Source organism: Lagenorhynchus albirostris, chromosome 5 (assembly GCF_949774975.1).
Source record: "Lagenorhynchus albirostris chromosome 5, mLagAlb1.1, whole genome shotgun sequence".
Lineage (NCBI taxonomy): Eukaryota > Metazoa > Chordata > Mammalia > Artiodactyla > Delphinidae > Lagenorhynchus > Lagenorhynchus albirostris.
The window spans coordinates 76963936-76985571 of record NC_083099.1 but is presented as its reverse complement, the minus strand read 5'-3'; the positions used below and the strand labels follow the sequence as shown (position 1 = coordinate 76985571).

The 21636-nt window shown below is 50.0% G+C and overlaps 1 protein-coding gene across 1 annotated transcript in view; it reads right to left on the bottom strand.

The window, feature by feature from the left end:
* Nucleotides 1-21636, bottom strand: part of ADCY5 (adenylate cyclase 5) — a 158767-nt gene that overhangs the window by 15263 nt on the left and 121868 nt on the right. Inside the window, exons 11-16 of the mRNA XM_060150460.1 lie at nt 21392-21489; nt 17521-17608; nt 6232-6348; nt 5629-5793; nt 2773-2948; nt 645-674 (exon numbers count right to left, since the gene is read on the bottom strand). Of these exons, the coding sequence (XP_060006443.1) occupies nt 645-674; nt 2773-2948; nt 5629-5793; nt 6232-6348; nt 17521-17608; nt 21392-21489 (674 nt within the window). The remainder of the gene's footprint in view (nt 1-644; nt 675-2772; nt 2949-5628; nt 5794-6231; nt 6349-17520; nt 17609-21391; nt 21490-21636) is intronic.

Below are 21636 nucleotides of genomic sequence, written 5' to 3'. Positions count from 1 at the left end.
TTAGTTTCCTAATCTGTAAAATGGGATAACACCCATATTTCAAGATTGTGGCAAGAATTACAGACACTGTATGCAAACTCCTTGTACAGTGTCTGACAAACAGTAGAAAATCCAAAACTGGTAGCTATTATTGTCTGACTATATTTCTGTTAACATTATTAATCCTCCCAATAAAAACAGCTGTCCCTAACCCTGCTCCTGTCCCAGCAGAGAGCCCAAACCTTGAAGGCTGTGTAGACTCCCTGCCCAGGAGCAGCCCCGAGGCAGGGCCTAACCTACACACCCTGCAGGCCTCTCCTCTGCTCCTCTCCTCTGGTGGCAGAAGGGGCACCTGTTCTCCTGCACCCAGGATCTCGTGCATGCCCCTGGGGAGAGCTTGAGGCCTGTGGAATGACCTGTGGATCCTGATGACCTTGGCCACTGAGTCTATAAATCATCTTGGGGTGGTAGAGAGAGCATGAAAGAAGGGCACCTACCCAGTGAGGCCCCCTTGGTACCAAGGGAGGGGAGGGCCTCCTCCTTCATCACCCACCTTGCCACCAAGGCCCCCTCCCACCTGGGTACCGCTGGTGGCCTCTGGCTGCTCGGTGCCAAGGGCAGGCAGGGGTTGTATCAGGGAACTCGGAGAAACAGCTTCAACTCACCACTGGGAGGTCCCGTTGTTGTTGAAGTCTCTGTGAACAGGAGTTGGGGAGGGCTGTTCAGGGCTGCTCCCTGCATCAGCAGCCTCCATGCCTGCTCTGCTGCCCCCCAGCCCTGCTGTGCCCCTCTACACCCAGCTCTGCTTCCCCACGCCTCCTACTTCTGCCCCCACCACTGCTGCTCCTTTGCCACCCCCCCCCCACAGCACCCCTCTTCCCAATCCAAGGTCACTTTCAGGATGGGAGGCTTGCAGAAAGGCCAGCCCCAATTAGCATCTGGTCACCATGACCACAAATCACCCAGCCCTTACCTGGGAGCCTGGGGCCCCCCCAGCACATCCACCTGGGCTGAAGCCTGTCCCCTCTCCCACCCCAGCCAGTCGCTGCCACCCGGAGGAGGAGAAACACTACACCTGCACTGTCCAGTATGGTAGCCACTAGCTACATGTGGCTATTGAGCTTAAAATGTGGCTAGTACAGGTTAAAATGTCCTGTAAGTGTAAAATAGATACCAGGTTTTAAAGAATTAGTGTGGAAAAATGTCAAATATTCCATTAATCATTTTAAACTGACTATATATGAAAATAATACTCTGAATATATTGGTTAAATAAATACATTATTTAAATTGCTTGTTTTGCCTTTTTCATATAGCTACTAGAAAATTTTAAATTACATCTGTGGCTTGCATGATTTATCTAGTGGACAGTGCTGCCCTAGAGCCACACCAGGGTCTCCCAACCCAGACAGGACCTCCATTCTCTGTGACTGCTGCAGCAGGAAGAGTGGAGGGGCTCTGGGGAGGGGTGGGGCAGGAGAGAAAGAGGAGGCAAAGTTCCCAGCTCCCGCCCTGATCCACAGGGAGAAGGGTCGACCTCCTCCCTCTCCTGTCCCCAAGGGACTGCAGCCTGCACCGCTCATGATGCTACAGCGTCTCCCTGTCATCTGCCCACAGCCCTGCACAGCTGTGGAGAGGTTCTTCCTTGCATCTGACTTAGATCCTTCACAACATCTTCCTTTTCTCAGGCGATACTCTGCACAAGAAGGTAACATTTCTGACCCTGGAGTTATTGCCTATTTTATCCATGACTGTACCTTCACTGCCAAGCTCAGTGCCTGGAACAGGGTAGGCCCTCAATAAATATTTTTCAGTGAATGGATAGATGGATGAATGGATTCCTTCCTCTAACTCAGAGAAAGTACAGTTCACTGCATTTTCTCAGGGGACACAGACCTGTCACTCACGTGTTTTGCTCTTCCTGATGTATGTGTGTGTGGGGGGGGATGGTAATGGGAAGAGAAAGGTACTACATATCAAGCACTTTACATACATCTTACTACTGTAGGTATTACTATTCCCAGTTTACTGGGAAAAAATAATGAGGTTCAGGAAAAATAGCCAAATGTGTGTCTGAGGCTGAGATTCAAACTCAATTTGACCCAAGATCAGAGCTCTTTCCCCTCACGGAGCTACCTCCCCTGGAAATCTGACATCTGTCACTATATGACCAGGCTGACTGCCAGCTAGATAGCCTGGGGCACAACCCCCATACTTGCCACCTCTGGGCTGTAGGATTAAACTGCTCACCATCACAGCCAGGAGCCTTTGAGCAGTGCACAAACTACCCAACCGTCCAGGGTGGCCCTGCCTACTTTGCTGAGTTGCTATGAGGATGAAAGGGATAATGTATGTCCAACTGTCTGGTTCGAGGCAGGACAAGTGCCTACGAACAGCAAAGGTTGTTCCTTTGCTTGCACACACCTTGCTTTCCAGCTCTGTTGGACCTTGACCCCTCTGGGCCTGAGGCGCAAGGGCAGTTAGGTGAAAATAGGTCATCAAAGGCTGCCCTGGACAGAGGAACAATTCACTGAAGCCTGAGGTCAGGACTGAGTAGGAGGCTGGAGGCAGAGGGACAGGGGACCTAGTAGCTCTGAGGCCACCCTCACCACTGGGGGAGGGATGGAGGGAAAGAAACAAGACACTGTGTTGCTTTGCCCCGGTGGTCAGAGCTGGGAGCAACAGAACACTCCCCTGGCAAGCCCCCTGCAGCCCAGGAACCCAGCCTCCCGCTCTTCCTGCCTCTCTGCAATGCCCCAGACCCCGTGCAGAGCGCGAGGCGGGTGCCACCTACATGGCGTTGGCTGTGACCAGTAGGTCGGCATTGTCAAAGAGCGTGACACCGGGCACCTCAACGACAAGCACGTAGATGAGCTCGATGGCCAGCATGAGCACCAGCTTCCCGATGCAGCTGATCTGCAGGAACACGGAGCAGGCCAGCAGACTGAGCAGCACGCTGTAGGTGAAGTACTGTGGAGAGAGGGTAGCGGCTTCAGCGCCCCGGGCCCCGCCCTCCCCCGGCCCCGCCCCCGCCCCCGCCCCCCCCCTGCATCCCTCCAGTCTTGAGCTGTCCTCAGGTGAAACCGGGGGTTTGGGGATGCTTCTGCTGATGCAAACTTGTACTGTGGTGTGAGTGGCCCTGGGTAGGAACCAGGAGGTGGGGCTCCAGGCTGAGGAGGGCCACTACCAGCAGTGTCGCCCAATGGTTAGAGCAGGGCTCCAGGCTCAGGCAGACTTGAGTTTCAGCCCTGATTCATTATGGATTGTTTGTGTGACTTAAGCCATTTATTCAACCTAAGCCTCAGTTTCCCCATATGCAAAACCTTCTATCTCGTGGGCTTACTGTGATGATTACACAATAGGAAGCCCCTGGCACAGTGCATGGTGCCCTCCATTACTGTGGGACCGCAGGCCTCAGCCCCTGATCTGCAACATAACATGTGGTGGCAACATCTGAACTGACCTTATTTGGTGGCCAAACCGACCTACTGATGTGATGCAAATTATCACCTTTGTCCTGCTTCCTGTGACTATTCATACATTTTGCTGCAGAAATATTTCTGTGTTTCATTATCAGGTGCTGCCCATACTGCACTGGGGTGTGAGGTAACCTTTTAAAACCTGAAAAATTCCCAAGTCCAAGACACATCTGACCCAAAAGGCTTCAGATGAGGGACTGTGCTCTTCCCCGTACTTTGGGGAAATCCTGGTCTCTGAACCTCAGTTTCTTTCTCAGACAACCAAGGGGCCAAACCGGGTGATCTCAGAGGTCGACTTCTGCTCTGTTGTCCCCTGACACTAGTCCTAGTCAGGTCAGCAACTATTATTTTTCTCTTTTAGCTTTAGCATTGTTATTTCTGCATCAGGCAGAGCGACTCACTGTTCGCTGCCTCCGTCTTGGGCTAGGGGCCAAATTTGGTGGCTGGCAGTGGGGCAGTCCCTTCTGCCTAGGCCTTCAGGAACCCAGAGAGGGACTGCAGAGGCCCCTGGTGGTTGGGAGGGGGAGGGACCAGCCTCAAGTAACCAGCAGGAAAGGGGCAGAGGAAGGAGTAGGGAAGGCACAACCCGATATATCAGCCCTAAGGATAATAGTCCTGTCCTTGCGGGATGGGGAGGGGAACCCAAGTGCCAGCCTGGATTCCTATTCAGACCCTGGGCCCAGACATCCAGGAGGCCAAGGCATAATACTGAGGTCCACCTCAGGGTCTGTGAGGAGTTGCTGAAAAAGAACAACACTTGTGGGATGGGGTCAGCCCGAGGGGTCTGTAGCTGGTAGGGCCTGGGATCTGAGGGCCTGAAATTGATCGGGCTGGTGAGAGCTGAAGTCGGTGACCAGCCAACCATCTGCCACAAACGAGGAGCCAGAACAGGCCCTGACACCACTGCTTTGTTCCCCCATTCTCCCACGGAGCAACCACCAAGGGGCATGTGCCAAGACCAAAACCAGCCTCTGCTTCTCAGCAAACAGCCCTCAGGCAGCAGCTCCTGTGGGCTGTCGGCCAGATGTGAGAGGGAAGAGAGGTGGGGAGCAGAGGGCGGGTGCTGGAGCATGGCTGCCTGGGCAGAGGGAGGGCTTGGCGGGGGCCCAGGGACAACTGGTCTAGGTGAGCACTGGTGAGGGTGAGCCCTACCCCTCACTGAGTTTCCCTTGCCCATGTGTACAGGGGAGTAGGATCAGGTCCATTCCCTGGGGCGGGGGAGGGAGGCCAGCACTGTGACAGCCCACGGGGCCCTCACTGCGGTTCTGAACCCTTGTTATGAGTCATGGGCCCTTTGGGAATTGGATGAAAGCACGGGCTTTCTCCCCAGAAAAGGGCAAAAGCTGCCACCATCTTACAGGTTTCACGTGAGCCCCGTCAGGGAGCCGGGTTGTGGGAATCACCCAAAGCTTGGAGCAAATACCCTGGGCTGGAAGCCTGGCCCTGCTGCTCACTGCTCTCGAAAGGTTCTCGCCATTTTTCAAACCCAATAGCCTGTAGGTACGTGATTTCTTTTTGGGGTGACGAAAATGTTCTAAGATTAGATTATGATGATGGCTGCACAAGTTTGTGAATATACTAAAAGCTACTGAATTATACTTTGAATGGGTGAACTTGGTGGTAGTACTGGTTTGGGATTGGGTTCCCTTTGCTCCGCTCTGCTCTCTGACCCACGGCAGAGGGGTCAGACAGGTCCTCCTGAGGCCATATCAGGAATGCTGCTGAGGCTGAAAAACAGCTCTGGCTTCAGGTTAAGAGCAAGAATTCTGAAGCTAGGTGACCTGGGTGGGAGCTCTGGCTCTGCCCTTACTAGCTGTGTGACCTTAGGCAAGTTACTTAACCTCTCGGTGCCTCAATGTCATCTGTATAAAATAGTATCTTTGTCATAGGGTTGCTGTGAGGATTAAATGAGTAAATGTAAAGCCCTTAGCACAGTGTCTGGCACATGGTAAATACCATATAAACAATAGCTATGCTATTATTGTCGTTATTGCTATACTGAGGAGGTCGGCCTTGTTCACTGGTGTCCGGCACAAAGAGTGAGAGAGACTGAGGGGGAAGGAGGTCTCTGTAATGGCAGAGGGCCCCTGACTGTCCATCAGAGTAGCCAAGGGTAGAAAGGGCTGGGGTGGCAGGTCCCCATCCGTGTCCAGTCCCTCCCTGCCCAGTACCTCGGGGAAGTTGCAGTTGGGCCAGGGGCTGCCGCAGAAGCCCCGCTCATCACCCAGGCTGTAGTTGCCGGCTGACTCCACCACGTGGCACGCGCTGATCTGGCTGGCATTGATGTTGTGTTCGTCCGCCAGGCAGCCAATCAGGTCCTTGGAGTTGCACGTGAACTGGTGGGGGAGGAGAGGGTCAGCCTGTGGGGACCAGGCCAGGGTAGCTTATCTCCACAGGCAGCAGGTGCCCATCCCGCCTCGCCTCAGGTGCAGCCTGACACTGGCCGCGACAGGAGAGGAGCCTGGAAGAGGCCGAGGAACGGGCAAGATTTGCCCAGCTACCCAGTGCAGGGCTTGTAAACCTCCCTTGGGGCATACTTCCCTGAGTCTCTCTGGCTCCTCCAGCCTCGAGAGTGAGGACATAAGGCTGTGTAAGAGGCTTTAGGAGCTAAATCTGATCCCAGACCCAAGGTGAGACCCAAATAAGAACCTCCAGGGGGGAGAACGCCAGGGCCTGGGGGAAAGTCTCCTCCTGGCCCATGCTTGTGAGGTACAGGGCTCCACTGGGTTTCACCCAATGGGCTGAGGAAGTGCTGGGGAGGTGGAGCCACCCACCATGTTGACAAAAGCCGACAGGAACACCAGGGTGATGGTGAACACGCCCACCAGGGTGCTGTTCATCTTGGACCGCACGATCTTCCTGGAGAGCCTCTGCAGCGGGGCCGGGAAGAGCTGTCGCGGGGTAGAGGGAGGACAGACATGGAACAGAATTCAGTGGACTCCGCACACCGCCACAGAGGAGCTCGGTGGACGCCCTCCCCACCTTTGTCTCTCGCCAACAGAACCACAGGGGCTTTCCTGACCCCCTCCCTGTGGGCGAGCCTCCAGCCTCACACCATTGCACCCCCGCTTCCAAGCCAACCACAGCACAGATTCTGCAGCTGGCCAGAAGAGGGTCCACCTGGGGAGCTCACAGGTAAGAGAGGTAGGACGAAAGGAAAGATGCTACCTTCACCCCAATGGGGAAGCAGAGAAAAAAGCACATGTACCCGCTGTGTGAATGCTGGGCCGCTTGGAGTTACAATCAGGGAGGGGCAGGAAGTGGGAGTGAAGGAGACATTGAGGTGCCCAGAACGTTTCCAGGGAGGGTCAGAAGGCTTCAGGGAAGAAGTAGGGAGCTGTGGGTCTGAGGGCTTGGAGAGAACCTGGGGTCTGGAGGAAAGGGATGGGCATGTGAGAAGGGGGCAGAGCAGCGTGTAAGCGGACAGCGGGGCCCCAGTCGTGTGAATTAAGTGAGCTTTTCTTCAGCAGGATGCCCATGGATCTGCCATTTCCCTCACCAAATCCTCCCTGTATTTCCTTCAGCTAGACAAACTGTATGTCCACTCAAGACCCACTGCGGTTTTGGTAATTAAATGATTGGGTCTACCAAATCTGATATACTTGGCCTTGGCCCCCATGTGCCCTTCATCTCCCAAGCAACCTAGACTACAAAAGAAGTTGACAGACCCCAGAAAAGTGAAGTAGTGGATTCGTGCTTCCCCCATCCTACCTACCTTAATGCCTCCTGGTAAGGCTGATCTGCAAGCATGCCATGTGCCCTTTGGAAACCCCTAAGGGCGGACGAAGGTGGTGGAAAAAGCACTCACCAGAGCCTGGAGGCCCGGGTTCTAGGCGTGGCTTTTCCTGTGTGACCCCTGAGCACACCTGCGCATTCTGGCTGAGAGTGCCAGACTGCAAGGTTGATCCACCCTCCGACACAGAGCGTTTCTGTAGCTGGTCACACAGACAGCTAAGTAGGCAAGGGGACACACTGGGACCACGGTGTGACTGCTCGTTCCCAGTGCGGAGAGGACTGGCTTGTGTGCTACAATGTTTAAGGCCAGCAAGTGCCGGGCCCTTGGTCCAGTGTCTCTCAGCTGTGACCCAAACTCACTACATGCAGGGCATCTACATGGGCCCATCAGGTTGCCCTCATGGGCCTTTGGGAAACCGACACAAATATGCTGATGCTTGTGCTGCTTGCTATGCTGCGAGTAATAAAGTCTCTTGTCTCTGACCCAGGGGTCTCGTGACGTCTGCCAGTATCTATGAAAGAGCAACAAGCTAATTTATTAGCTTGTAATTAGGGTAAAACCAAATCTCAGACCCTTCATACTTCTTGACACCAAGAAAGTACCCTGCTTACCCCCTCAGTCTTGGGCTTTGGGCTGGGCATGCATGTAGGGAAGCAGTATATCTTTCCACCCCAAATCCTCCTCCACCCTTCCAACAAGGCCACTTCCTATTCAGCAGAGGGAAAGAAGGGACCACAGAGAAGGAATGCAGCAGTGGCAGAGGCCTGCAAGCCATTCAGGCTCTAGGCTGAGTGGTGAAGACCTTGGACCTCCATGTCCCCAGCAGGGGTGCCTCTCAGATGTGTTCATGGATCATCAAGTCTGTGGCATTCTTCTGAAAAAACACTTCCTTCTGGGGTAATAAAGGAGGCACTCTGACTGAACCCTCTAACATGGCAGAAGAAAAGACATGTGTGATTTGGAGAACATAAGCTTGGATTAAAATATTGCTTTACTACACATAGAGATCAATGGAATAGAGTGAGAGTCCAGAAATAAACCCTTACCTTTACGATTGATTGATTTTGACAAGGTAGCCAAGAAAACTGAATGGGGAAAGAATAGTCTTTTCAACAAATGGCGCTAAGACAACTGTATCTCCACATGCAAAAGAATGAATTTGGAGCTTACCTCACACCACATACAATAATTAACTTGAAATGGATCAGAAACGTAAATGTAGGAGCTAAAACTATAAAAGTCTTAAAAGAAAATACATAAGTAAATCTCTGTGACTGGATTAGGCAATGGTTTCTTAAATATGACACCAAAAGCACAAGCAAAAAGGAAAAAACAGATAAGTTGGACTTCATCAAAATTTTGAAAATTTGGGCTTCCCTGGTGGCGCAGTGGTTGAGAATCTGCCTGCCAATGCAGGGGACACGGGTTCGAGCCCTGGTCTGGGAAGATCCCACGTGCCGCGGAGCAACTAGGCCCGTGAGCCACAACTACTGAGCCTGCGCGTCTGGAGCCTGTGCTCCGCAACAAGAGAGGCCGCGATAGTGAGAGGCCCACGCACCGCGATGAAGAGTGGCCCCCGCTCGCCACAACTAGAGAAAGCCCTCGCACAGAAACGAAGACCCAACACAGCCAAAAAAAAAAAAAAAAAAATTTGAAAAATTTTCCTTCAAATAACACCATCAAGAAAGTAAAAAAGGTGTTGGTGAGGATGTGGAGAAATTGGGACCTTTGTTTGTCGCTGGTAGTTATGTAAAATGATATAGTTGCTGTAGAAAACAGTATGACGATTCCTTAAAAAATTAAACACAGAATTATCATATGATCCAGCAATTCCATTTCTGAGTATATACCCAGAAGAATAGAAAGCAGGGGCTTATACAGATATTGGCACACTCATGTTTATAGCAGCATTATTTTCAATAGCCAAAAGGTTAAAGCAACTCTAGTGTCCAGCTATGGATGAGTGGGTAAACATATGTGGTATACATACACAATGGAATATTACCCAGCCTTGAAAAGGAATGAAATTCTGAAACACACTACAGCATGGACGGCACCTCGAAGACACTATGAAAGAAGCAAGTCACAAAAGGACAAATACTATATGATTCCACTTTTTTGAGGTACCCAGAGCAGTCAAATTCATAGAGACAGAAAGCAGAATGGTGGTTGCCAGGGAACAGGGCAGAATGGGAAGTTATTGTTTAATGAGTATAAAGTTTCAGTTTGGAAAGATAAAAACGTCCTGGAGATGGATAGTGGTGATGGTTGCACGACAATATGAATGTACTTAATGCCACTCTACTGTAAACTTAAAAACAGTTAAAATAAAAAATTTATATTATGTATATTTTACCATAAATTAAAAGTGATTATGAAAAGGAAAATGAAAAGACAACCCACAGAATGGGAGAAAATTGTTGTAAACCATATTATCTAATAAGGGTCTTATAACCAGAATATACACAGAACTCTTACAACTCAACAAGAAAAGACAAATAACCCAATTAAAAAATGGACAAACAGGGAGTTCCCTGGTGGCCTAGTGGTTAGGATTCCAGGCTTTCACTGCCATGGCCTGGTCAGGGAACTGGGATCACACAAGCCACGAGATGTGGCCAAAAACAAAACAAAAAAAGCCCACAAATACTATGAATAGACATTTCTCCAAAGAATCTACACAAATGGACAACAAGCACATGAAAAGATATTTGACATCAATAGTCATCAGGGAAATGCAAACCAAAAACAAAAGCAACCACTTCGCATCCATCAGGATGGCTATAATCAAAAAGTCAGATAATAACAGGTGCTAGTGAGGATGTAGAGAAATTGGAACCCTTGTACACTGCTGGTGGGAACGTAAAATAGTGCAGCTGCTTTGAAAAACAGCTTTTCAGTTCCTCAAAATATGACCCAACAATTATACTCTTAGGTACATACCCAAGAGAACTGAAAACATAAGTCCATACAAAACCTTGTACACAAATGTTCATAGCAGCATTATTAATAACAGCCTCAAAGTGGAAACTACCCAAATATCCATCAACTGATGAAGGAATAAACAAAATGTGGTATATCTACATGATGGAACATTACTTGGCCATAAAAAGGAATAAAGCGCTGTCAGTACATCATGAACGAACCTTGAAATATGCTAAGTGAAAGAAGCCAATCTCAAAAGGCCACATAGTGTATGGTTCCATTTATACAAAATGTCCAGAACAGGCACATTCACAGAAACAGGAAGTAGATATGAGGTTGCTAGGAGCTGTGGGAACAGGGAACAGGGAATGAGGAGTGACTGCTAAAGGTATGGGCTTCTTCTGGGGATGATGACAATGTTCTGGAATTAGTGGTGATAGTTGCAGAACTTTATGAATATAGTAAAAACTACTGAATTATAATTTTATAACCTTTATAAAGGTGAATTTTATGGTATGTGAATTATATCTCAATAAAGCACTTATTAAAAAAAATCCTGCTCAGCTTCTTACTGTGTGATCCTGGGGAAGTCATCAAGGGCTCTGAGTTTCCTTATTGGTAAACAGGGAATATCTACCTTCCAGGGTGGTAGATTTTCCAGGGTGGTTATGAAATGATGCATTTGAAAGTGCTTTGAAAGCTGTTAAATTCGATAGAAAATTTACTTAATATTTGCATTTTAAAGAGCTATGTTGCCGATAAGAACAAAAGTCCTTGTTTCTCAGTAAAGGAATTTTTGGTTTCACAGCTGTGGAAAGTGTTTTGGCACTAGCATGAGGATCTTACTCTGAAATGGTATGACAGATGGCTTCTAATCTTTGCCTGCTTAAAATTTTGCCATTTCATCCCCCCATCCCCCGTGTTGCTTAAACCATTTCAGTCCTGATCACCCTATCCATCAATTGAACGGCTTCTTTCATCGCCAGTGTAATGACTTGGTTTAGACAAAACTTATTAGAAGATGGTAAAGCCTTTATAGAAGGTGGTTGGGGAACAGTATATGCACACAGGCTTCCTGGTGAACCTGGGACCAGGAGCCCCACAGGGGCCACCCAGAGAAGAACTGCAGGCTTTTAAAACAAAATCCAACCTGGAATACTACAGCTCAGGGGTCCCCAACCCCCGGCCTGTTAGGAACCGGGCCGCACAGCAGGAGGTGAGCAGCGGGCCAGCGAGTGAAGCTTCATCTGCGACTCCCCATCGCTCGCATTACCGCCTGAGCCAGCCCCTCCCACCCCCATCCCGCCCGTGGAAAAATTGTCTTCCACGAAACCAGTGCCTGGTGCCAAAAAGGTTGGGGACCGCTGCTACAGCTCTAACATCTAATGAGTGATCACCTCAATGCATTGCCTTTTTACAAGCCATTTTCCCTTGTCACCCTTTCAAAAGACCTGCTCTTGACTTAAAGTCTCAGCAGGAACCCAGGAATTGCTGCCTTTTTGAAGTCTCCAGAAGATTTGACATCCTGCCCTGGCACTGGTTTATAGAGTATCTCATCTCCTGTAACAAAAAGTTCACCTGTATGTTGACCCCAAATCCCACCTTTACTAATCCCGGTGTGGACAATAAAATTCTTCACCTGGAGTAGAATCTCCTCGCAGGGCTGCTCTACAGCTGCATACAGATCCTGGAGAGCATTTTTCTGGGAGGATGATTGTGTCTGTGCAAACCAATTGCTCAGTGCCTGTTCACCATCAGAGCTCAGAAAAAGAATCAATTGAAAGAAAAAGTTCCAACCCCAATATGATTAATTCAAATCAATTCAACTTGAAAAATGGGAATGGCGACACAATTAATAAACCATGACTGAAGTGAGGGACAGTTTTGATCCTGGCCTCTCAGGAAGTCTCCAGGCAAATCAATGACCTCCCTGGGGTCCTGGCTCCCTGTCTGTCACGTGGGACCAGGGTATTGCACGAATGAAATAAGGTGATGAAATCTGACAGCAAAATAATGTAAGAAAACAGACTTTCTGACAAGGAGTTAATAAATGAAGCAGTGGCTCCTACTTCAGAAAAATATTTTTAAAGATATGAAAACTTCAGAACAAGACAGGCAGATGCTGGCCCACGGTAGACACTGACTACTGCTCTTATCACCTGGCCTTTCAGCGGTCAACTGGACATATTAACAAAGGCAGTGTCCTGGAGGGGAAGGACTGTGGGCTCTGGAGTCAAGAACCATCTGGGTTTAAACCCCAGCGATACCACTTCTTAGCTTCGGGACCTAGGGAAAGCTGTCTCACCGCCTGGAGCCTCATTCTCCTCATCTGCAAAGTGGATATAATAAAAGCCACCTTAAAGGTTTGGGAAACGCTGGTCAAGGTGGCATGGCTGGGCTCTGGACCCAAGATGGCTTGACTTAAAAGCCATGGGAGGAACCTAAGATCTCCTTCCTGAAAATGAAGCCTTCTCCACCCCCAAACGAACATGTGCCTGACAGCAACACATCCTCTTCAAGTGGACAAAGTGTGACTCCGAGTCTCTGGAAAGGGGAGTGTGGGGATTCTGAAGTCGTCACAAGACAGAAGCCAGCTGGGAGGTGAGAGGTACTGGTTGAGGAGTAGGGCCCTGTTTTAGAAGCTGTGGACGGGAGTCAGGAGGGCGTGGTAGGAAGGAGAGCCGGCAAGGCGGGACCTGGCTAGCTTCAGGCTTCGGGGAGAGGAGAGGAGGCTTTTAGGTGACTGCACAGAGCAGACAAGGGCCTAGAGGAAGCCCTGGTCAGTTTCCAGGAGGTCAGACAATCAGGTCCAGGTCGTCAGTGGGAGACAAGCCAAGAGGGAGCCAGCAGCCTAGAAGATGAAAGAGATTTAAACATGCACACGCACACACACACGCACACACGCACACACACACACATGCGCGGCCCTGTAGCTGAGTACTCCTTCTGGGCCTGTCTGTACCCAACCCCCGAACTGCAGGAAAGCAGAGTTTGGCCTTCTGAGTGAGAACGTGCTAATGAGCCACTGGAGAGCAAGGGGGCCCAGTCAAGTGCGGGGACAGAAGGGAGCCACTCTCTTCCACCTACGTGGGCGGTGGCAGCAGAAGGGCTGGCACTGTCAGGGGCAGGCCTGAGCTGCCTCACAGGATGAGGGGGCAGATGCCACAGGGGGCCTGACAGAGCAGTCAGAGCTGGCCAAGGAGGGAAGGGGCTGCACTCAGGAGACGTGAGCTGACACGGCAGAGGCTGGCCCACCCCTTGCAGGGTTATGCAAAGGGGTTCCGGCCTCAGGAGGGTGTCTGGGCTGCCTCACTGTTCGGGCCCCTACCAATTTGAGATTCTCTGAGTTTGGGGACCACATGTGACGGCAAGAAGGGATTTAGCATGGTTTTCTCTGATGAAAGCAGCTCTGGAGCCCAGATGAGCACCGATGCCAAGGGAAGGAAGGAGTGGTGTGTGCAGATGTTCAGACTGGCCCCTAAGACAGCTTCACCAGAAGGACACGCTCAGGGGAGGATCCCTAGGACAAGGCATCCCAGAGACAGAGGGGCTCCAGAGGGCAGCTGATGCTCTGAGAAATCTAGGGGTGTGTGTGTGACCTGGGCCAAGCTGTGTCAGGAAAAGATCATACAGGCCCAAGATGGAGAAAACAATCAGAGCCTTCGGTGAGCCGTACATTTCAGAAAAGCAGAAAGGACGCAGGAGTTGCTCCCTGACAGACAGCTAAGACGACTACGTTGACTAACTCAGACCACACTTTCTTCATGTTTCTCTCTTCGAAAAGGATAAAATATGGATGATTTAAGAAAGTAAGTCCAAGTTGTTTTGGGGAACTGGAAAAGTAAATGAAACAGAGAAAGAGACCACGTCTGACAGAACTGTTTGGCTTTGGACCTGCGGAACCCATAGCAGGCAGGGGTAATTTAGGAACTGCTGTATCTCATCGGAAAGCCACTAGGCATGACTTCTGAGAAATTGTGGAAATCAGATGAAAAATGTCTGAGTTCTGGCAAATCTTTTCACAGGGAGAAACAGAATGACACTGAAAATTCCAGTCCAGTCAGCTTCACAGCAGTACCTGAAAAGGTGATACAATCAACTTTCAGTCAGTCGGCCTGCAGGCAGTGTGACAGGGGAAGGGGGGCCAGGCCGCCCTGCTGCAGAGATGCCAAAAGGGAGACTTACCCCTTTCACATCTTACTATGCAGTTAATCCACAACACAAAGAGGAAAGAAGACTGATTATTAACTGGAAGAGGAGTTCACGCTACAAACAATTGCTCAGGTCGGGGTCTACTTTCCAGAGAGTGGATAAATGCTGAGACAATGGCTTCTCAGAGACTGTGAGAGAAGCACACAGCTAGGAGCCCAAGATGGGTATTAGTGTCTCTTCAACTTTTGGTCCAGATGAGCAGGTTTCAGGCTTGGTAAGTCACAGAGCACTTTTTTTCTAAACAAACTCCTTACAGAAGCTCTACAACTGCAAGATGGAAGAAGCAGGCTCCTCTGGTGGGAAGGGTGTGGGGAGGTGGGCAGAATGGAGTCAGGGCAGGGAGGGGAGTGTTCCATCCACCGGCCCCCCCCTTGGGAAACTGAGGCCTCAGAGCCATCAGAAAGATCACTGGGCTGGACGAAGGAATTGAGAACAAGATTATTGACTGTGACACTGATTACAAAATAGGTCGATTCTATAAAACACAAGGAGGCAGGAATGACTTTTATAAATAATCTCTAACAGTGGCAAAAAGAATTCACTAGACCCAGGAACTAACTTAAAATGGCCAGTGCAGGCGGGGCCCGTCCCCTCCCCTCCCCACCTCCTCCCCCTCTGCTTCCTTCTCTTCTCTCACCAGCAGATACACACGCAAGTCAGGCAACACAAACCAAATGCAGTCCATGAAGCTCAGGTTCACCAAAGCAGCAAACAGAAAAGAGAGAAGCTTGGCTCCAGTTTACAATTTGTAAACAACAGATAGCTTTGATTCTGATTTGAACAGCCTAATTAAGTGCCTCAGATGAACAAACGAAACAATGACTTTGACTCAGTTTATAACTTAAGATTCTTTTTGAGTGTTCACCCAAAGAATGGGTCTTTTAGCTATGGTATGCTTTTTGTTAGGTTGTTTTACTGTGGTAAGATATATATAACGTAAATGTGCCAATTTAACCATTTTTAAGTGTACAATTCAGTGGCGTGAATTACTTGCACGGTATTGTGAAACCATCACTGCTATTTATCTCCAAAACCCTTTCATCACTCCGAACGGAAGCTCTGTACCCAAGAAGCAATAACTCTCCACTCCCCCTCCCCCCGCCCAGGCTACCCTGTAGTCTACTTTTTGTCCCTATGAATTTGTCTAGAATAGATATTTCATACAACTGGAATCATACAATATATGCCCTTTTGTGTCTGGCTTCTTTCACTTAGCGTAATGTCTTCAAGGTTCATCCATGTCGGAGTGTGTGTCAGAATCTCAGTCCTTTTTATGGTAGAACAATATTCCATTGTACAGACACAGCACTTTTGTTTATTCGTTCATCTGTTAATGCCGCGGTCCCCAACCTTTTTGGCACCAGGGACCGGTTTCGTGGAAGACAATTCTTCCACGGATGGGGTTGGGGGGGGATTGTTCAGGAGCTAATGCAAGCGAGGGTTCAGGCGGTACTGCGAGCCATGGGGAGCCGCAGATGCAGCTTCGCTGTCTCACCAGCCACTCACCTCCTGCTGTGCGGCCTGGTTCCTAACAGGCCGTGGAAGTCCGAGGCCCGGGGGGTGGGGACCCCTTTGTTATTGGACACCTGGGTCTTTTCCACCTTTTGGCTCTTGTGAATGTACGGCGTGCTTTTATAGCCATGGGAGGAAGAAGGTGGGACTGTCCACTGGGGGAAAAGCAGGCTGGGGTGCCTGACAACGTCAAGACCAAAAGGCATGAGAGACTGAACACAGAGCAGGAGGGAGGTCATAGCCTTGAGGAAGGAGCTGGTGGAGAGGCAGGGAGCCAGGATTAACCCCTACGATGCAGTGAAGGAACTGGCTAAGCACATTGCTCAACTTGCCGAGTGACCCCGGCCGGTCCTGCCGCTCTCTGGGCATCCACTTCTGCACCTGCTCAGGGGCACACTGCAGCACACCAGATGCTTCTAAGGGCCTTCCAGTTCTGACAATCAGTCCACCAAGATCTTGACCATCAGGTGATTAAACAGTTTACAGCCTAATGAAGGACTCTGTTTGGAGGATGGAGCGAGAAAGGGGACTTGGGAGACGACAAAGGTCCAATCCCCCAGGAAGGAGAACACGGTGCCCACCGCAAAGGGTGTAGGGAGTGCTGGCAGGGCCTGGGCCCCCCAGGGGCTTGGCTCCAAGTGAGTGTCAGGGAGGAGCAGAGAAATGGTTACAGCAGAAGCTAGAAAGAGCTTGTCTCTGCTGGGACAGAGAGGTTTCTGGAACCAGGCTGGCCCCACCAGGGAATTCTTTTGTTTTTTTTTTTTTGATGTGGACCATTTTTTAAGTCTTTATTGAATTTTTGTTACAATATTGCTTCTGTTTTTTTGTTTTGGTTCTTTGGCCGTGAGGCACATGGGATCTCAGCTCCCAGAAAAGGGATCGAACCTGCACCATCCCACGCCCCTGCCCCCGCCCCCCCACCCGGCATTGGAAGGCAAAGTCCCAACACTGGACTGCCAGGGAAGGCCCATGGGAATTCTTAAACCAGTGGCGAAGGAACTGAGGAAGAGGCTTGGTGGGCAAGGCAAACAGGAACCTGAGTGATTTCTACAACAGACCCTAGTGACCTGTGGTCAGGTCCCCTTGAAGGACACAGCTTGGATGGCGACACAGCATGCCTAAGAGGTGGCGTGGGAGAAGAACACAGAACAGGGTCTCACGCCCATGCTACTAGCTGTGTGGCCCTGTCTGAAACAATGAACCACTCTGGGTCTCCCTCTCATCTATACGATGGGCAGCTCAAAAGCCATCATCTCTATGGCCTCCCTCCAGGGCCATTTCCAGGGCACATTGGAACAGAGAAGGGGTGTCAAGAGCGATCCCTTTCACACTCATTCTTTCAGCAAATGTTTATTGACCACTGCTCTGTGCCAGGCATTGTGCTACGTGCCCTTCCTTTGGCCTACCTGATACCCAGGGGACAGACAGAAGAGACAGCAACAGTATCTTCTTGCAGAGATTTGCAAAGGCTAACTGAAACAGCCAGTACAAATAAGGCTCCTCGGACAAACTACGCCCCCTGCAGTCTGGCTTGCTGCGAATGCCAATCAAGAGCTGTGATCCAGCATCAGGCACCTGGATCCCGGGTGTGACTCTCCAGCCCCTGGGAGGGGCCCTATCAGTGGGCTAGGAAGGGAGGGAAGAAGGCAACTGGGGTTCAGGTATAAGCTGGACTCACCTTCACGCAGGAGTAGATCACGGACACAAATACCACCAAGGTCAGCAGCAGGAAACAGGTCAGGTAGAAACTCAACATGAACACGGAGCTGGAAGGAGAGAGGAGGTGGGGACTTCTGGGGCTCTGAGACGCCCCGCGAAGGAAGCAGAATTTGCTCCGTTTCTGCTGCACCTCCTGCCCAGTCTTGGGTGCCCGGCCCCTGACCCACTGAGGAGGGATTACTGAGCCTCGTGAACCAATTCGGAACCTGCCTCCGTAACGGTCTGGCTCCTGCCCTTCCTCCCGGTCTTGTCACTTTCCTGGGGGAGCATAGCCCACACAGGAGCCAAACGAAGAACGGAGTGACACCTGCCCAATATTTTGCCTAATTCTTAGCTATCCATAGACTCACTTCATTTAGCCTGGAAGGACCCATTTTAAAAATCACCTGGCTGTTCTCTCTAGGTAGTCACTTATGGCCTGACAAGTAACTCTGAAGGCTGAACACTGGTTTGATAAACGGCCATCCTGTATAGAAATGCATTTGTCAACAGCCCAACCAGCTACTCTGAGGAACAGCAGTGACATGTCCCTTTGGAGGACAGAGTCCCTAAACCCTGTCCCCTTCCTATTTGCCAGACGCACAAGTCCTGTTCAGCTTCTGTTCCCCTATTCCCACCCAGCTCAACAACAACCGTAAAAACTGCAAGGATCGGGTTTCCCTGGTGCCGCAGTGGTTGAGAGTCTACAGGGGACACGGGTTTGTGCCCCGGTCCGGGAAGATACCACATGCTGTGGAGCGGCTGGGCCTGTGAGCCACAACTGCTGAGCCTGCGCGTCTGGAGCTTGTGCTCCACAACAAGAGAGGCCGCGGCAGTGAGAGGCCCGCGCACCGCGATGAAGGGTGGCCCCCGCTCGCCGCAACTAGAGAAAGCCCACGCACAGAAAAGAAGACCCAGCACAGCCAAAAATAAATAAATAAATGAAATTAAAAAAAAAAAAACAAAAAAAGAAAACTGCAAGGATCTCCTGCTGCCCCTCCTCACAGAGGCAGATCACAGGTGAGCTCAATGTTCACAAAGGGCTAGTATCCTCGGGCGAAAGAACTGCAAGTGACTTTCCATCCGGAGCCCGCTGTGGCCCTTCTGGGGCAGGGGCTGGTCGAGGCACAGCACTCCCTGCCAACCACAGGAGGCCCCAGAAACCCCTTCTCCCTCTCAGGGAGTGAGACAGCCTGACATGACAGGTGTTGTCAGCAGGTTAAAGGCAAGTGGAGGACACAAGAAGGCAGGTGAAGGCCTCTAGGGAGGCATCTTTGTTCCAGGCTCCCCCAGAAGCCAGCACATAGCTGCCTGAAACAAACAGAACAGGGGAGAGAACTCTCTTCAGAGGGAAAGAAAGACCTTTCAAGTAGCTTTTAAGGCTTCCCTGGAGAGAGGACGGCCAGAGAACGACCTCCATCCGTGCCTTAGCAGCTCGGAGCTGCGGCCAGAGGAGGGAGTGAAGCTACTGCGGGCAGAGCAGGGAGCTGGTATAACCCGGCCCCAAGCCACGCTACCGAAAGAGAGAAGCAGCAAAGAGGCAGGATTATGCCCCCAAGTGAAGGGGACTCTCAGCTGCAATGGGACGGAAAGTCTAGGTTGCTTATTATACCTATAGCTCCATTTCAATACAGGAAATGAGTCCTATGACAGCAAAGACCCACAATCCCACCAGCTCTGCACGGTCTCAGTGCAGGGGGCAACGGACATTAACTGCATAGCCAGGGTGCAGCTGGCTGCCAGTGTCTGGTATCCTGACAGGGTCATAGCAGACACAAACGCAAGGGCCATCTCTTCAACGATAAGGTGCCATTAAAAATAAAAGGCACTGAGTGATAAGACATGCCAACGCCACGCACCTCCTGATGTGATGCCCCGAGCAGGACACGCCACTCCTGTGGGATTCTTGTGAAAAATACATAACCTCCATCCAATCATGAAAAAGCATCAGACAAATCCGATTTGAGAGAGTCTACACTTCAATTAGCCAGTACTTATCGGAAGTGCCAAGGCCATGAGAGGTAAGTAAAGGCCAAGGAAGCACCACAGATGGGAGGGGACTAAGGAGCTACAGCAGCTAAATCCAATGTGGGGCCCTGGCCCAGCTCTTGGAACACAGAAAGGACATTTGGGGGAATGCTGATGAAATCAGAACACAGCCAACAGATTAGTTCATATATCATTGCAGTGTTATTTCCTGATTTTGATTACTCTCCTGCAGTTATATAAGTTGTCAATAGCACGGGAAACTGGATGAAGGATGTACAGAAACTCCCCGTAGTACTTTTGTAAACTTTCTCTAAGTCTATAATTATTTCAAAATGAGAAACAGAAGGTGTTGGAGTGAGGGGACTCTTCCAGATTAAGTTAGATTTATGAGACATATCCAAACACATCCAGCGGATCTTGAGTAGATCCTGGCTGTGAATAAACTAAGAGTAGAAGACATTTAGGGGGACAGTCTGGGAGATTTGAATACAGACTTGGTATTAGATGATTATAGAGGAACCGGGGTTAGTTTAGTTTGGTACATAAAGCATTGTGGTTAAGAAGCAAAATGCCATGAAAACAGGTGTCTATTGACGTGTTTAGGGGCAAATGTCCTTGTGTCTAAAATTTACCTTAAAAAATCAGAAATATACCTGTAACTAACACAACATTCTAAAGCAACTATACTTCAATTTAAAAAATCAGAAAAAGATAGATTAAAAAACCTTTCAAAATATTAACAATTGTTCTGGGACTTCCCTGGTGGCGCAGTGGTTAAGAATCCACCTGCCAATGCAGAGGACACATTCAAACCCTGGTCTGGGAAGATCCCACATGCTATGGAGCAACTAAGCCCGTGCGCCACAACTACTGAGCCTGTGCTCTAGAACCTGCGAGCCACAACTACTGAGCCTACGTGCCACAACTACTGAAGCCCGTGCACCTGGAGCCCATGCTCTGCAACAAGAGAAGCCACCGCAATGAGGAGCCCGCGCACTGCAACAAAGAGTAGCCCCTGCTCGCTGCAACTAGAGAAAACCCCCTGCACGCAGCAACGAAGACCCAACACAGCCAAAAATAAATAAATAAATAAATAATTTAAAAAAAGAACAATTGTTCTATCTAGGGGATGAGTGTTGATTATATTAATTACTTTATGTTTCTGTATGTTTGAAATATTGCATAATAAAAAGTAAAAAAAATGTGTATATATATATATATGTGCATATATACATATGTATACACACACATACATACATGGAGAGGTTATCTTTCTCACTTAGCTGTGACCCTACTGTGAATGACTACCTAACAAACACTTCATGTCCAACAGCCCATTTCAGAGTGGTCCCCTTGGAAGCCACAGGCCTCTCTCAGTGACACAGCCAGTCCTCAGAAGATTTCAGGAACACCTCTTAGAGAAAAGTCTTCAGAATCTGAAATCCATTCTTTGAAATATCTGGAGTAGCATAAAAGCCTTATTTTTTGAAGATATACTGTTTTTTTGCAAGAACCAAAGGTCATGCAGAAACCAGCTTGGTTAATACTTTGGGTGACTCAATGGGCAACAGTGGTCTGCGTTAAAATGGAATGAGAGGATGAAGTGGAGAGAAGGGGTCTCCCGTGCGCTGGGCAGTGCCCAGACAGAAGTTTTCCACCTGCAATGAGCACATGGCCTACCCATCATGGGGGAGGCAGACTCTTGGCTTCCTGGTCTCACTGAGGACAAGACTGTAAACTTTTCTCCCTGCCTGAGCAAATTCAGCTCAGACTCCCGCCTCTGCTCTCCTACACGACCTCCCCTCCCACCCCTGGAGCCCCTGCAGCCAGAGGAGGGAGCCCGGGAGGGATGGGGTACTTACTGGGGCACAATGGTGATCTGGACAAAGCAGATGAAGAGGAAGACGAGCGAGGCACATGCCACGTAGGCACCGAATCGGTCATCCACCTGCTTGGAGTACTGAGAGGACACGGGCAGGGTGAGTGGGCGGAGGCACCTGGCCCTGTCTGCTCCAGCCCCCCTCCACCCCAGACACACCTGGGACAGCACACTCCCAAGACTTGGAAGACCCAGTCGAGAACCAGCACAGGCCTTAGCTCTCAAGAA